The sequence below is a fragment of the Staurois parvus genome, unplaced genomic scaffold (assembly GCF_062004578.1).
Source record: "Staurois parvus isolate SC_StPar_1 unplaced genomic scaffold, SC_StPar_1.0 ptg000538l, whole genome shotgun sequence".
Classification (NCBI taxonomy): Eukaryota; Metazoa; Chordata; class Amphibia; order Anura; family Ranidae; genus Staurois; species Staurois parvus.
The window spans coordinates 859,078-875,323 of NW_028318334.1; the positions used below are offsets into that span (position 1 = coordinate 859,078).

Consider the following 16,246-nt stretch of genomic DNA (forward strand, 5'->3'; position numbering starts at 1 on the left):
ATGTGCTATGGATGTACTAGGGGACTCAGGTGTACCAAGATGGCGTCAAAACCGGAAGTGCGTCCCCGCTGAAACCGGAAGTGCGTCACCGCACATGCTCTCTACACGTTACACCACGATAGGGCATGTGGCTTCCTCAGGAAGTCCACACTAATTCCTGTGGACTTATTCGTTAGTATACTATCTACACCATATTCCATCATCTTGTGAGCGCTGGATATGTTTGTCATTTATACAAGGTGTTGTATATGCCATTAAGCTCCCTCTGTCAGCTTCCTTTTCTTCCTTCCAACCTCCAGCCTGGAGGCAGACCTCCCCCCTCCCTTCTCTGGGGTCCCCTCCCAGGCTACACAGTAGTACACCTCAGGACTCCATCTTCCACCAGACCCCCCTGCTGCCCAGGCTCTCTCATATTTATGGGCCAGTCTGCCACACTGCCAGGCTTCCTGCCTGGGATTGGTCAGAATGCCATGAATATGCAGATCAGCTCCTCCTGGCCTCCATCCACTGGCTTCTAGAAACTTCTCTAAGCTTCCAGAAACAGGGGAGGTACCAGAGGACTGACCTGTAGAGCCCTTCAGCCTTCCTTGAAATTACAGACAAGGAAAAGGGACATTTTCACAAGGACAGCAAGATGCACATTTTCAACAGAGAGAGAAACTGTTTCACAAGAGGCATGAAAAGGCCATCTAAGTCAATCTGGAGTAACCCTTAACAGCATTGAAATTCTTCAACACCTTATTTTACCCACAAACAGTATACTGTATTACTGTTTTAATCACTTGACCTCCAGAAGATGTACCCCACTTTATGACCAGGCCAATTTTTGCTATACTGCTTTGCCTTACTTTAACTGACAATTGAGCGGTCATGCAATGCTGTACATAAATGAAATTTATATATTTTTTTTTACAAATAGAGATTTGATCATCACTGGGTTTTTTTTATTTTTTGCGCTATAAATGAAAAAAGAGTGACATTTTAAAAAAAATATTTTTTTACTTTCTGCTATAAAACATCCAATAAAAACAACTAAAAAATTGTTTCTTCATCAATTTAGGCCAAAATGTATTCTGCTACATATTTTTGGTAAACAAAAAACCCAATAAGCATATATTGATTGTTTTGCAGTTTCTGAGGATGGTACGTGATGGGGGACAAAGAGGTATATTTTTAGCAGAAGCAGGCACCTACAAGTAATGGGGCAAACAACATTACACATAACTAATGTGTATGGTGCTGTATACCAGAAAAAAATGTAAACTAATCGTCAGCTTTAAACTTCATACCTAACAGTATGCAGGAGAGAGGGACTGCAAGGGTAGCTTGCAGGTAATAAAACGTAAAAATACATAAATAGTGCAGCGCTCAAAAAAAACTATATACACAAATAACTGTGCCCACATGCAATGGTGACACAAATATAGTGAAATAACCTAAATAACTAGTGCCACTTAATGATCTAAGGTGTCCACATAATCATATAAACATATAAAAAGACGCATATATATAAATAACGTGTAAAAGCGCCTAAATATCAGACGCATAAATAACATAGAAAAATCCTAACTGAAAGATGATTTTAAATAATTAATAAAGTGCTCCAAGTGTGGTGATAAAACCACATCCAATCAAATTTATTCTCAAAAAATCAAGCCAAAAAAAATTGTCCATACAAAATAGTGGCAAACACATGCAAAAGTGAAAAAGGTGCAAAAAAATGCTAAAAATAGTGCAAAGCAAATGTGTCCTTGTTCCACAGCAGTGCAATTCTTCCCCTCCTACGGCTAAATTGCCTCCTCACCTCCTTACATCGACCCCTAAGGGCCACACAGCATTCAGGATCTCTCTGGATCCTTATCTCCTGGAAATCAGCACTTCTCCTGCCGTCCTGGATCACTTTGAGGGTATTTCCATTACCCCCACTCAGAAGCTTCTATAGGATAATTACTCACCATCCAGTGAGCAAGAAAGAAAGAGATCCTCTAAGTGCAGTATTTTAAGGGCCAAACGACACTTTAATGACAATGTTTAAACAAACATATAGCCACTCACATGGTTTTCATTCCTCTTGACTCGACATGTGGGTGTACTGCATGTAATTAGAAGGACTTCCTGGGTATACCAAGATGGCGGTTGGCACCGGAAGTGCGTCACCGCGTACCGGAAGTTTGGCGTACTAGCGTGCCAAATGGCACGCTAGTACGCCAAACTTCCGGTACGCGGTGACGCACTTCCGGTGCCAACCGCCATCTTGGTATACCCAGGAAGTCCTTCTAATTACATGCAGTACACCCACATGTCGAGTCAAGAGGAATGAAAACCATGTGAGTGGCTATATGTTTGTTTAAACATTGTCATTAAAGTGTCGTTTGGCCCTTAAAATACTGCACTTAGAGGATCTCTTTCTTTCTTGCTCACTGGATGGTGAGTAATTATCCTATAGAAGCTTCTGAGTGGGGGTAATGGAAATACCCTCAAAGTGATCCAGGACGGCAGGAGAAGTGCTGATTTCCAGGAGATAAGGATCCAGAGAGATCCTGAATGCTGTGTGGCCCTTAGGGGTCGATGTAAGGAGGTGAGGAGGCAATTTAGCCGTAGGAGGGGAAGAATTGCACTGCTGTGGAACAAGGACACATTTGCTTTGCACTATTTTTAGCATTTTTTTGCACCTTTTTCACTTTTGCATGTGTTTGCCACTATTTTGTATGGACAATTTTTTTGGCTTGATTTTTTGAGAATAAATTTGATTGGATGTGGTTTTATCACCACACTTGGAGCACTTTATTAATTATTTAAAATCATCTTTCAGTTAGGATTTTTCTATGTTATTTATGCGTCTGATATTTAGGCGCTTTTACACGTTATTTATATATATGCGTCTTTTTATATGTTTATATGATTATGTGGACACCTTAGATCATTAAGTGGCACTAGTTATTTAGGTTATTTCACTATATTTGTGTCACCATTGCATGTGGGCACAGTTATTTGTGTATATAGTTTTTTTTGAGCGCTGCACTATTTATGTATTTTTGGTATTCTTACTGTTTGGGTAACAGATTAAGTGTTGGCAGCTTACAGTAGGGCTATTTCCCTTTTGCGCAGGAGGATCTTTGTTTATAGGTAATAAAACGTGCTGTAATCTGTCCAAAACTGATAGCAGTTGGACTGATTGTAAGAGGGGTTTGTGGTTGGCTGTATTTGGGCCCAAAGCACAAGTCTCTACCATTCCAGCCCTGCTAAAACACTGTCCCTCCTGTTAAGGCCAAACTCTCTGCTATCCTGTATCCTGCTCCTTGCCATAGGCCTCCATATGATATTCCTGGCCATAGACCTTTGTATCCAAAAGAAGTAATGTCCACAAAATAAATAAATCACTGCACTTTACTGGTGGTGTTCAGGAAACGGTATTACAGTCATATCACAAGGACATAGATTCCAGAGTTACTTGATATTACACTGTGAATTGCATATAGTGGATGGTCTGCAGTAGTCACAAGTGAAAGCATATGCAGCACTTCAGCAGCCCTCTCTCAAAAGTCTCTCCTCTGCCCAGGGTCATCAGTACTCACAGGACTGTGCTCTCTGTAGTCATCTCCTTGCCAAGTATATCTCTCCCAAGAACCCCCCAGGGAAGCACCATTACACAGGGATCTCCACCCTGTCCTGAAAGCCCTTTTTGCAATCCAATCTAGCCTCCATCTCCATAAAGGACAGAATCACTACAGCCGGATCCTCCTGCAAAGGTCCACTCCATCTGACTTCCTGCCCTGCCCTGCCCATGGCCTAAATGTGCTGGCAACATCCTCACAGGTGTGGGTTGGTTAACTCCCATGCCCCAAGTGTTTGTGTGCTCCTCTCCACCTAGCTTATATATGGGTGCTGACTCATCCCTGAAATCACTGGGGGGGTGCAGCGTGGCAATAAGTGATGAACTGTGTCCTCCAGACACAGTGCATCACTGATCAGGGTAAAGAGCCAATGAAATTAGCTCTTTCCCATGTGACCAGCTGTATCCAATCACAGCCGGTCACAAATGTAAACAAATCATGGTAACTGGCTTTTACCGGCTTCTTCTAATCACACACCGATCTTGTGTGAGGAGAAGACCCGGGAACAGTGAGTTACAGCTCTACAGCTTCTACTTCTGTATTGTGCACCATACTTCCCTGATTGTCCCCCAAAATAAAGAGTACTTGTCACGGCCGCCGATCGGTGTACCTGTCACAGCTATCAGTGTACCTGCCACAGCCCATCAGTGTACCTGTCACGGCAACCATCAGTGTACCGGTCACGGCAATCATCAGTGTACCGGTCACGGCAACCATCAGTGTACCTGTCACGGCAGCCATCAGTGTACCTGTCACGGCAACCATCAGTGTACCTGTCACGGCAACCATCGGTGTACCTGTCACGGCAACCATCAGTGTACCTGTCACGGCAACCATCAGTGTACCTGTCACGCAACCATCAGTGTACCTGTCACGCAACCATCAGTGTACCTGTCACGGCAACCATCAGTGTACCTGTCACGGCAACCATCAGTGTACCTGTCACGGCAACCATCAGTGTACCTGTCACGGCAACCATCAGTGTACCTGTCACGGCAACCATCAGTGTACCTGTCACGGCAACCATCAGTGTACGTGTCATGGCAACCATCAGTGTACGTGTCACAGCCCATCAGTGTACCTGTCACAGCCCATCAGTGTACCTGTCACGGCAACCATCAGTGTGTCTGTCACAGCAGCCATAAGTGTACCTGCCGCAGCAGCCATAAGTGTACCTGTCACAGCAGCCATGGTTGTACCTGTCACAGCCCATCAGTGTAACTGTCAATGCATCTGTTAGCGCAGCACATCAGTTTACCTGTCACAGCAACTGTCATCAGTGCAACCATCACAGAGCTGCCATCACTGCTGCCCATCAGCAGTGTACCCATCAGAGCTGCCAATCATCAGTTTACCCGTCATACAGCCGCCATGTCAACAAAATTGTATACTAGTGAGGAAGCAATTAAAATCCTCTGTATGACATACGAGAGCAGCGGGGAGCTCTCACCATCCGATTTCGATTCAGAATACGAGCCAGTAGAAAGTAATGGATTGGAGGAAGAAGCAGTCCCTCCTAAAAGAATAAGATGTTGTAGAGACCAGGCAACTACCAACAGTGCCATACACCTCAACGGCACCGGCACCAACACCAACAGCACTAGACCCCAGGATGAAAGGTCCAGTATCAGCACTAGAATATCACGCCAGACCCCAAGAATTAGGGCACAAACATTTACCCCAACGATCTTCTTCAATACATTGTGGACCAGACTAACCTTTTTGCCCAGCAATATATTGATAACAACTCCAACTCGTACTATGCCTGTCCATTTGAATGGAGACGTCTAACAGTGGAGGAGTTTAAACTTTTTTTGGGCCTTACGATCAACATGGGGCTTACAACTAAAAAAAATGAATTTTGTACCTACTGGTCCACACACTCCATCCATCACATGCCCATTTATTCTGCTGTAATGTCCAGGTCACGCTATGACATGATAATGCGCTTCCTGCATTTCAGTGATATTTCCCAGTGCCCTGATTGGAGGAGGAAGCAGCCCCTCCTAAAAGAATAAGATGCCATAGAGACCAGGCAACTACCAACAGCGCCATACACCTCAACAGCACTGGCACCAACACCAGTGGCGCTAGACCCCAGGAAGAAAGGTCCAGTACCAGCACTAGAATATCAAGCCAGACCCCAAGAATGAGGGCCCAAACATATCTTCCAAATGGTCTGGCAAACCAATTATGGCTGCCTTCCAGCTCAGGATCAGCTACAATCCCCCCTTTCACCGCACAGCCCAGTGTGGAAGCTAATACTGACAATTTTTCTGAAATTTATTTTTTAAATGTATTTTTCCCTAACGATCTTCTTCAATACATTGTGGACCAGACTAACCTTTTTGTCCATCAATATATTGATAACAACTCCAACTCATACTATGCCTGTCTATTTGAATGGAGACGTCTAACGGTGGAGGAGTTTAAACTCTTTTTGGGCCTTACGATCAACATGGGGCGTACAAAAAAAAAAAATGAATTACGTGCCTACTGGTCCACACACTCCATACATCACATACCCATTTATTCTGCTGTAATGTCCAGGTCACGCTATGACAGGATAATGCGCTTCCTGAATTTCAGTGATAATTCCCAGTGCCCTCCCCATGATCATCCTTGCTATGACATACTATAAAATTCGCCCCCTAATTCATTTTTTTTAAGAGATTTGCAGAACTTTATGTCCCTGAACAAAACATCTGTATGGACAAATTTCTTGTCCAATCTACTGGCCAGCTGGGAATCAAGCAATACATTCCCAGTAAAAGGGCCAGGTATGGTTTGAAGCTCAACAAGCTCTGTGAAAAAGCCACAGGATATGTGCATGCCTTCTGCATGTACAAAGGCAAAGACTGCCAACTCCAGCTCCCTGAGTGCCCCACCTACATCAGCACAATTGGAAACATTGTCCGTGGCCTGGCATTCCCACTGTTCCAAAAGTGGTATCACATCTACCTAGACAATTAATAAACAAGTCTCCCACTTTTTCACCACCTGTACCATGAGAAAACCTTGGCCTGTGGTATCACCCGATCAAACTAGAGGGGTCCCATTTGAAAGCGGGAGTGTATTCATGATTACAATTGATTTATGGGGGGGGGTGGATAGATTTAAATGATCAGATGCTACAGATCTGTTAATCAACAAGAAAATCCCTCTTCTGGTGTAAAAATGTTGCAATTTACTTTTTACATTTGGCCATTTATAATGCATATGTCACTATCAAAAGTAAATGGAAAGACCCACCACTTTGAAATTTCTAGAAGATGTCAACACTGCCCTGAGCTACCAACAATGATCTCTTCCAGAAAGCTTTCGCTCCGATTGTGTGATCACACTTCATGGGCGCCATTTCCCTGAAAACAATCCACCAACAGAAATAAGAAGATGCCAAAAAGATGTAGGGTATGCAGCAGAGGGGGAGTTAGGAGTGACACCAGTTTTCATTGTCCCCAACATCCCTCCCAACCGGGCCTATGCAGTGGAGACTGCTTCTGACTTTATCACACATTTCTAAAATATTAGCTTCCCTTATGTTTAACAGCCTGTCATTTTCCCATTTCAAATTGTAGCACTAGCCCCTTAGGGGCGCTGATTAATTTGGGTCCCCACTATAGTCCTGCACAGCCAGTCAGTTAGCATTTTCCACACCAGCTTTCATCCATAGACAGAAGTCAGGCCTTGAGCATTGGTTTTGTTATTTTATTGGGGGGTTATACTTGGATAGGGTTAGGAGTGTATAGGATGCCCAAGGGAACTGATATCTGAGGACAACTTCCTGAACTATTCACAGCTTCTCCTTCTCTGATGCAGTCTCTGTTGGAGTGCTAGCCAGCAACTCCAGTTATACTACCTCAGACTCCAGATGAACTCCTCTTCACTTAGCAATCTGGAGACTTTCTTCATGAGCAGGGAATCTGGCACTTGTTCTTTTACGTAAGGTGTACAGTCACTAGCAGAGGGCTAAGATGGTTTCCCACCATAGTGCTCCTTCTCATATCCGCCAAGGGGGTGCTTCTTCCCTGCCATACAGGTGGTCCTCTCTAAGGGGACAAGTGAGTCCTGAGGTTTCCTCCTTTCCAGGCTCACAGTCAGGTCTCATCCCACTAGGCCTCCTGGCAGGCTTCCTCCTCCAGCTTCACATTTTCCTGCTTCTCACTCCTCTCCCACCACCACACTCCCCCCTACTGAGCAGGCTCCAACACCTTTTAAGGGAGTCCAGCCCTTTGCCAAGCCTCCTGTTGGGGATTGGCTGAGATTCCTCAAAAATTCAGCCAACCACTCCTCAGATCCACCCACTGCCTTCAAGGCCCTCCTCCGAAGGCCTCAGAGCAGGGAGGGAATTACAGAGGGGCTGGCCTGCAGAGTCTCTCACTTCGGACTAGAATTTAACCCCTCTTACTATCTCCCCTGAGCTGCTAATCAGCTCCTCACTAGCCATCAGGGTCTAGCTCCCCCTAGCTAAACTAGGATGGTGCTACATAATATTTTTGCTGATCATTTGCCTGCTTCCTTGATTGACCATAACTCTGCCTTCCATGTTAACTGACCCTGGCCTCTGCCTTCCGTCTGGCCACGTTTCTGCTTTCCACCTGAACTGACCCAGGACAGTTTATCGACAATGACTCTGCCTGTCATCTGGATTATTTATCAACCATGTTCTGTCTTTCACCTGCACTGACCTTGGCCTGGTAATCAACCATGTTTTTTGCCTGCTGCTTGAACTGATGTTTTGCCCTGCTATTGTAGTAGTGAGAATCAAGATAACACAGGGGTCTCACACATGTGAGGGGCTTCAGAGTTCTGAGTAGAGAAAAACAGTTTTTGGTTTTCTCTGTGTTTTGTAATTCCGGGACAGAGTCTGTTAGTCCAGAGGCTTCCAAGAGATTGGGTGGGATGAAGCCTGTACCCCTGTGCCCCTGTTCTACCTGACTGGGGCCCTAAGCCTGATGTTCCTGCCTGTTGCTTGGACCAATACTTTGGCTGTGCTGACCATATCTCTGCCTGCTGCCTGTAATGACCCAGGACGTTTTATGAATCATGTTCCTGCCTGAACGATTCCTTTGGCTGTTACTGACCACATCTCTGCCTGCTTCCTGGACCAGTGCTCTCCTCTGTGGACAACTGCTCTTCTATAACCACAGCCTCTACTATAACCACAGGTAATCTTTGTTTACCCTTTGTTTAGCTAGTTACATAGTCCGGCTGAAAAAAGACAAAAGTCCATCCAGTTCAACCATAGAAAAAAAAAAAAGTTATAATCCTATACATACAGTTGATCCAGAGGAAGGCAAAAAACCCCCAGCAAAGCACGATCCAATTTGCACCTGCTGGGAAAAAAAATTCCTTCCTGATCCCCGACAGGCAATCGGATATTCCCTGGATCAACTTTACCTATAAATGTTAATATCCAGTTATATTCTGTGTATCTAAAAAAGAATCCAGGACTTTTTTGAAGCAATCCACTGAGCTGGCCAGAACCAACTCTTGAGGGAGTCTATTTTCCATTTTCACAGCTCTCACTGTGAAGAAACCTTTCCGTGTTTACAGATTAAATTTCTTTTCCTCCAGACGTAAAGAGTGCCCCCTTGTCCTCTGTGATGACCTCAGGGTGAATAGCTCTACACCGAGTTCACTAATGAACCACTGATGTATTTATACATGTTGATCATATCCCCCCTTAATCTCTTCCTCTCAAGAGAAAACAAATTCAGTTTTCTAATCTTTCCTCATAGCTGATCTCCTCCATGCCTCGTATCAGTTTGGTTGCCCTTCTCTGTACTTTCTCCAGTTCCCCAATGTTCTTTTTGTGAATTGGTGCCCAAAACTGAACTGCATATTCCAGATGAGGTGTTACTAATGATTTATACAGGGATAATATGATATCTCTCTCTCTGGAGTCTATACCTCTTTTAATACAAGAGAGGATTTTGCTCTCATTAGAAACTGCAGCTTGGCATTGCATGCCATTATTAAGCTTTTGATCTACCAGAACTCCCAGATCCTTCTCCACCATTGATTCCCCCAATTGTACCCCCCTAGTATGTATGATGCATGCATATTCTTAGCCCTCAAGTGCATAACCTTACATCTATCAACATTAAACCTCATTTGCCACATAGTTGCCCAATTAAACAGTGCATTGAGGTTGGCTTGTAAGTTGAAGACATCCCGTAAGGACGTTATTCCACTAGACTGTAATAAAGTCTCACACGTGGTATCGTCATACTCAGGAGGAGTAGCAGAATGTATTTTGTGGTGTAATTATTGCTATGCCCATGCTGTGTTTTAGAAATATCTTATAAATTGACAACTTTGGGTAAAGAAAAATAATTTTTAATTTCCTTTGCAGATTTTCAAAAAACTTGTGGAAAAAATGACATGTTCAAAAAGACTCAATATGCCTCGTAGAATATATGTTGGGGTGTTTTCTTTCCAAAATGGGGACATTTTGTGGGTGTTTCCACTGTCCTGGTGCTCCAGGGCCTTTAAAAATGTGATAGGTAGTCAGGAGATGTGTAATTTATGTACCTAGAAGGAGCAGGTGCTACTTGACTGTTGGGCCTCTGTACGTGGCCAGGCTGTGAAAAAGTCTCACACATGTGGTACCGCCATACTCAGGAGTAGAAAAATGCATTTTGGGGTGTAAATACAAGTTTGCCTATGCTGTTTGTGAGAATGAACTTGTTAATATGACAATTTTGTGTAAAATTTAAAAAAAAAAAAAAAAGTTAATTTTACCAAGAATTGTGGGGAAAAAATTACAACTTAAAAAAACTCACCATGCCTCTTACTAAATGCCTTGGACTGACTACTTTCCAAAAAGTATTTGTGCTGTCCTGACATTTCAGGGGCACGAGAATTGAGATAGGCGGTTAGAACACTGGATTGATTAATTTTCAATGACACGTAGACTCTATAACTTTCACACAGACTAAATAATATACACTAATTTGGGTTATTTTTGCCAAAGATATGCAGCAGTATAAATTTTGGCCTAAATTTATGAGGAAAAAATTACTTTTTTGCAAAATTTTGTAATGGAAACTAAAAAAAAATCTTTTATTTTCCAAAATTTTCAGTTTTTTTGCTTATATTGCAAAAAAAAAACCCCAGTGGTGATTAAATACCACCAAAAAAAAATGAAAAAAATTTTGTTTGGGTACAGAGTTGCATGAGTAATTGTCATTGAAAGTGTGAGAGCACTGAAAGCAGAAAATTTGGTCTGAGCAAGAAGGGGGTAAAAGTGCCCTGTATTGAACTGCTTAACCACAAGCCTACAGGGCACTTATACCCCCTTCCTGCCCAGGCCAATTTCCAGCTTTCAGCGCTGTCACACTTTGAATGACAATTGCGCGGTCATGCAACACTGTACCCATATGAAATTTTTATCATTTTTTTGTGACAGAGCTTTATTTTGGTGGTATTTAATCAACTCTGTTTTTTTTTAATTTTTTCTTAAACAAACCAAAAACCACTGAAAATTTTGAAAAAAAAGTTTTTTCTTAGTTTTTGTTATAAAATTTTGTAAATAAGTGATTTTTCTCCTTCACTGATGTGCGCTAATGAGGCTGCAGTGATGGGCACTGATAGGCTGCACTGATGGACACTGATGGGCACTGATGAGGAGGCACTGGTAGGTGGCACTGAAAGGCAGCACTGATATATGGCACTGATAGGCGGCACTGACTGGCACTGTTAGGCGGCACTGATGGGCACTGTTAGGCGGCACTGACTGGCACTGATAGGCAGCACTGACGGGAACTGATAGGTGGCACTGATTGGCAGCACCGATAGGTGGCACTGACTGGCACTGATGGGTGACACTGAAAGGCAGCTCAGATGGGCACTGATATGTGGCATTGATGTGCACTGGTAGGCACTGATATGTGGCATTGATGTGGCACTGATGGGCACTGGCACTGATTAGCACTGACACAAGGCACTGATGGACACTGACAGGTGAGACTGCTGGGGCTACACTGATCATCGGTGCCCTGATGATCAGTGTACATGTCCCCTCTGCGGAAAGCTGATTACCGGCTCTCCTCTCGAGCTGTCAGCGTGACAGCTTGAGAGGAGAGAAATGCCGATAACCGGCATTTCCCTGTTTACATGTGATCAGCCGTGATTGGACACAGCTGATCACATGACCGAGCCGACATCTTCGGCTCTTTCCATGATCGCTGTGTCCGAGAGACACAGCGCACCGTCGATCGCCGCGCTGCGCGCTCCCTGAGCTGTGCATGCGCGGTGAGAATGGGAGGATGTCATATGACGTCCTCCCAGAATGAGAGAACCACCTTGTGTTTGTCATATTACTATATGGCGGGCGGGAGGTGGTTAAAATATTTACACCTAACATAATATAAATAATATACAAATACATTTTTGCTGTTTACCATTGAATAACTGACAGAGAAAGACATCAATGGGGTCATTCGTATTCTTGATGAACTTCTCTTCAATGTAAAACATGTCCAGAAGGTCATAGGCATCCTGCATTCTGACAGTGTCATGAATAAGGAGGGCATCATTGTATTTACGCAGGTGCAAAGCGCATGTCCTTTTCTTTCTGTCTGCCTTCACTGCTCCTGAAATACAAGACCACCAGAAGAATTAAACACCAACATTTTTCACTAAACCTGGGATTCAATAACATTTCTCCTATTCCTAGCCATAAGTTGCTATTAAGTAAAAAAAATGCAGTTCAGTTACAGCATGTAATTACCCAATAATTATTACCAAATAGGGAAATTGTATAAAGTAATCCACGTACTGTATATGCTATATAGAGCATGCATGGTTATTTTATGGATTATTTCTGATTGATGGATAACACATCTCCTACAGTATATATGAAATTCATTTCTTTTGTTCTCACCTTTCCTTCTACACCTGTGATCAGAGATATAACTAACTCGTCATGGGATCATGGGGCCCCCAGAAACCTCTCTGTGCAACCTGGTAGTGTTAATTGAGAAAATAGTGCAATTTAAAGCAGAACTCCGGGCAAAAACTTTTTAACATTTCCTTGTTGCTGGTTTCCTACCTTCAATAATATATGTCATCCATCTTCTTGTTAACTCGGTAACTGCTGTGAAATAGGCTGATGATTTTCAAATTAAACCATTCATTTTTTTTGATTTCCTGTTTATAAGAGCAGCGGCTGCTATTCCTCCTATTCCCCCAGCCACCAGTCTTGGCACATCTCATTTGTAGTTCTATACAGCAAGCAGGGAAGTACTTCTTTCCCTGCTTGCTGTACTGGGTGGACAAGACTCACAGGCTCCTGGTTTGTACCGCCCACAGAAGTGGTCTGCTAAAGATGGCATCCTCCTCCTCTGCTCCCTGTCACCGCTAGTTCCACTCCCAAAGCCATTCACCCTCTGCACCCTCCCACTGCAAACAATCAGCCAAGCCGCTGCTGTCAAATACTGCCCCATAGTATCCTGCATTTGCCTCTTCCCTCCACATGTCAGCTGTCACTGCTGCCCCTCATAGTATCCGGCATATTTCTCTTCCCCTTCCCACCACATGTCAGCTGTCACTGCCGCCCCATACCATCCTGCATCTTCCTCTTACCTCCACATGTCAGCTGTCACTGCCACCCCATACCATCCTGCATCTTCCTCTTACCTCCACATGTCAGCTGTCACTGCTGCCCCTCATAGTATCCGGCATCTTCCTCTTCCCCTTCCCACCACATGTCAGCTGTCACTGCCGCCCCATACCATCCTGCATCTTCCTCTTACCTCCACATGTCAGCTGTCACTGCCACCCCATACCATCCTGCATCTTCCTCTTACCTCCACATGTCAGCTGTTACTGCTGCCCCATACAATCCTGCATCTTTATCTTCCCTCCACATGTCAGCTGTCACTGCCGCCCCCTACCATCCTGCATCTTTATCTTCCCTCCACATGTCAGCTGTCACTGCCGCCCCATAGTATCCTGCATCTTCCTCTTCCCTCCACATGTCAGCTGTCACTGCCACCCCCCATAGTATCCTGCATCTTCCTCTTCCCTCCAAATGTCAGCTGTCACTGCCACCCCCCATAGTATCCTGCATCTTCCTCTTCCCTCCACATGTCAGCTGTCACTGCTGCCCCTCATAGTATCCGGCATATTTCTCTTCCCCTTCCCACCACATGTCAGCTGTCACTGCCGCCCCATACCATCCTGCATCTTCCTCCTCTCTCCACATGTCAGCTGTCACTGCCACCCCATACCATCCTGCATCTTCCTCTTACCTCCACATGTCAGCTGTCACTGCTGCCCCTCATAGTATCCGGCGTCTTCCTCTTCCCCTTCCCACCACATGTCAGCTGTCACTGCCGCTCCATACCATCCTGCATCTTCCTCTTCCCTCCACATGTCAGCTGTTACTGCTGCTCCATACCATCCTGCATCTTCCTCTTCCCTCCACATGTCAGCTGTCACTGCCTGCCACCCCCATAGTATCCTGCATCTTCCTCTTCCCTCCACATGTCAGCTGTCACTGCTGCCCCATACCATCCTGCATCTTCCTCTTCCCTCCACATATCAGCTGTCACTGCCACCCCCCATAGTATCCTGCATCTTCCTCTTCCCTCCACATGTCAGCTGTCACTGCTGCCCCTCATAGTATCCGGCATATTTCTCTTCCCTCCACATGTCAGCTGTCACTGCTGCCCCATACCATTCTGCATCTTCCTCTTCCCTCCACATGTCAGCTGTCACTGCCACCCCCCATAGTATCCTGCATCTTCCTCTTCCCTCAACATAGCTGTCACTGCTGCCCCATACCATCCTGCATCTTCCTCTTCCCTCCACATGTCAGCTGTCACTGCCACCCCATACCATCCTGTATCTTTATCTTCCCTCCACATGTCAGCTGTCACTGCCGCCCCATAGTATCCTGCATCTTCCTCTTCCCTCCACATGTCAGCTGTCACTGCTGCCCCCCATAGTATCCTGCATCTTCCCCTTCCCACCACATGTCAGCTGTCACTGCCACCCCATAGTATCATGCATCTTTCTCTTCCCTCCACATGTCAGTCGTCACTGCTGCCCCATACCATCCTGCATCTTCCTCTTCCCTCCACATGTCAGCTGTCACTGCCACCCCCATAGTATCCTGCATCTTCCTCTTCCCTCCCATGTCAGCTGTCACTGCTGCCCCATACCATCCAGCATCTTCCTCTTCCCTCCACATGTCAGCTGTCACTGCCACCCCCCATAGTATCCTGCATCTTCCTCTTCCCTCCACATATCAGCTGTTACTGCTGCCCCATACCATCCTGCATCTTCCGCTTCCCTCCACATGTCAGCTGTCACTGCCGCCCCATACCATCCTGCATCTTTATCTTCCCTCCACATGTCAGCTGTCACTGCCGCCCCCTACCATCCTGCATCTTTATCTTCCCTCCACATGTCAGCTGTCACTGCCGCCCCATACCATCCTGCATCCTTATCTTCCCTCCACATGTCAGCTGTCACTGCCGCCCCATAGTATCCTACATCTTCCTCTTCCCTCCACATGTCAGCTGTCACTGCCACCCCCCATAGTATCCTGCATCTTCCTCTTCCCTCCACATGTCAGCTGTCACTGCTGCCCCTCATAGTATCCGGCATATTTCTCTTCCCCTTCCCACCACATGTCAGCTGTCACTGCCGCCCCATACCATCCTGTATCTTCCTCCTCTCTCCACATGTCAGCTGTCACTGCCACCCCATACCATCCTGCATCTTCCTCTTACCTCCACATGTCAGCTGTCACTGCTGCCCCTTATAGTATCCGGCATCTTCCTCTTCCCCTTCCCACCACATGTCAGCTGTCACTGCCGCTCCATACCATCCTGCATCTTCCTCTTCCCTCCACATGTCAGCTGTTACTGCTGCCCCATACAATCCTGCATATTCCTCTTCCCTCCACATGTCAGCTGTCACTGCCTGCCACCCCCATAGTATCCTGCATCTTCCTCTTCCCTCCACATGTCAGCTGTCACTGCTGCCCCATACCATCCTGCATCTTCCTCTTCCCTCCACATGTCAGCTGTCACTGCCACCCCCCATAGTATCCTGCATCTTCCTCTTCCCTCCACATGTCAGCTGTCACTGCTGCCCCTCATAGTATCCGGCATATTTCTCTTCCCCTTCCCACCACATGTCAGCTGTCACTGCCACCCCATACCATCCTGCATCTTCCTCCTCCCTCCACATGTCAGCTGTCACTGCCGCCCCATACCATCCTGCATCTTCCTCCTCCCTCCACATGTCAGCTGTCACTGCCACCCCATACCATCCTGCATCTTCCTCTTACCTCCACATGTCAGCTGTCACTGCTGCCCCTCATAGTATCCGGCATCTTCCTCTTCCCCTTCCCACCACATGTCAGCTGTCACTGCCGCTCCATACCATCCAGCATCTTCCTCTTCCCTCCACATGTCAGCTGTCACTGCTGCCCCATACCATCCTGCATCTTCCTCTTCCCTCCACATGTCAGCTGTCACCCCCATAGTATCCTGCATCTTCCTCTTTCCTCCACATGTCAGCTGTCACTGCTGCCCCATACCATTCTGCATCTTCCTCTTCCCTCCACATGTCAGCTGTCACTGCCACCCCCCATAGTATCCTGCATCTTC

The 16,246-nt window shown here is 45.7% G+C and overlaps 1 protein-coding gene across 4 annotated transcripts in view; it reads right to left on the reverse strand.

The window, feature by feature from the left end:
- The window catches only part of DHX58 (DExH-box helicase 58), a 97,918-nt gene that overhangs the window by 34,556 nt on the left and 47,116 nt on the right, over positions 1 to 16,246 (reverse strand). For all 4 annotated transcript variants that reach the window (XM_089690626.1, XM_089690628.1, XM_089690625.1 and 1 more), the window contains one exon: positions 12,023 to 12,214. In XM_089690626.1, coding sequence (XP_089546752.1) covers positions 12,023 to 12,214 — 192 coding nt within the window. The remainder of the gene's footprint in view (positions 1 to 12,022; positions 12,215 to 16,246) is intronic.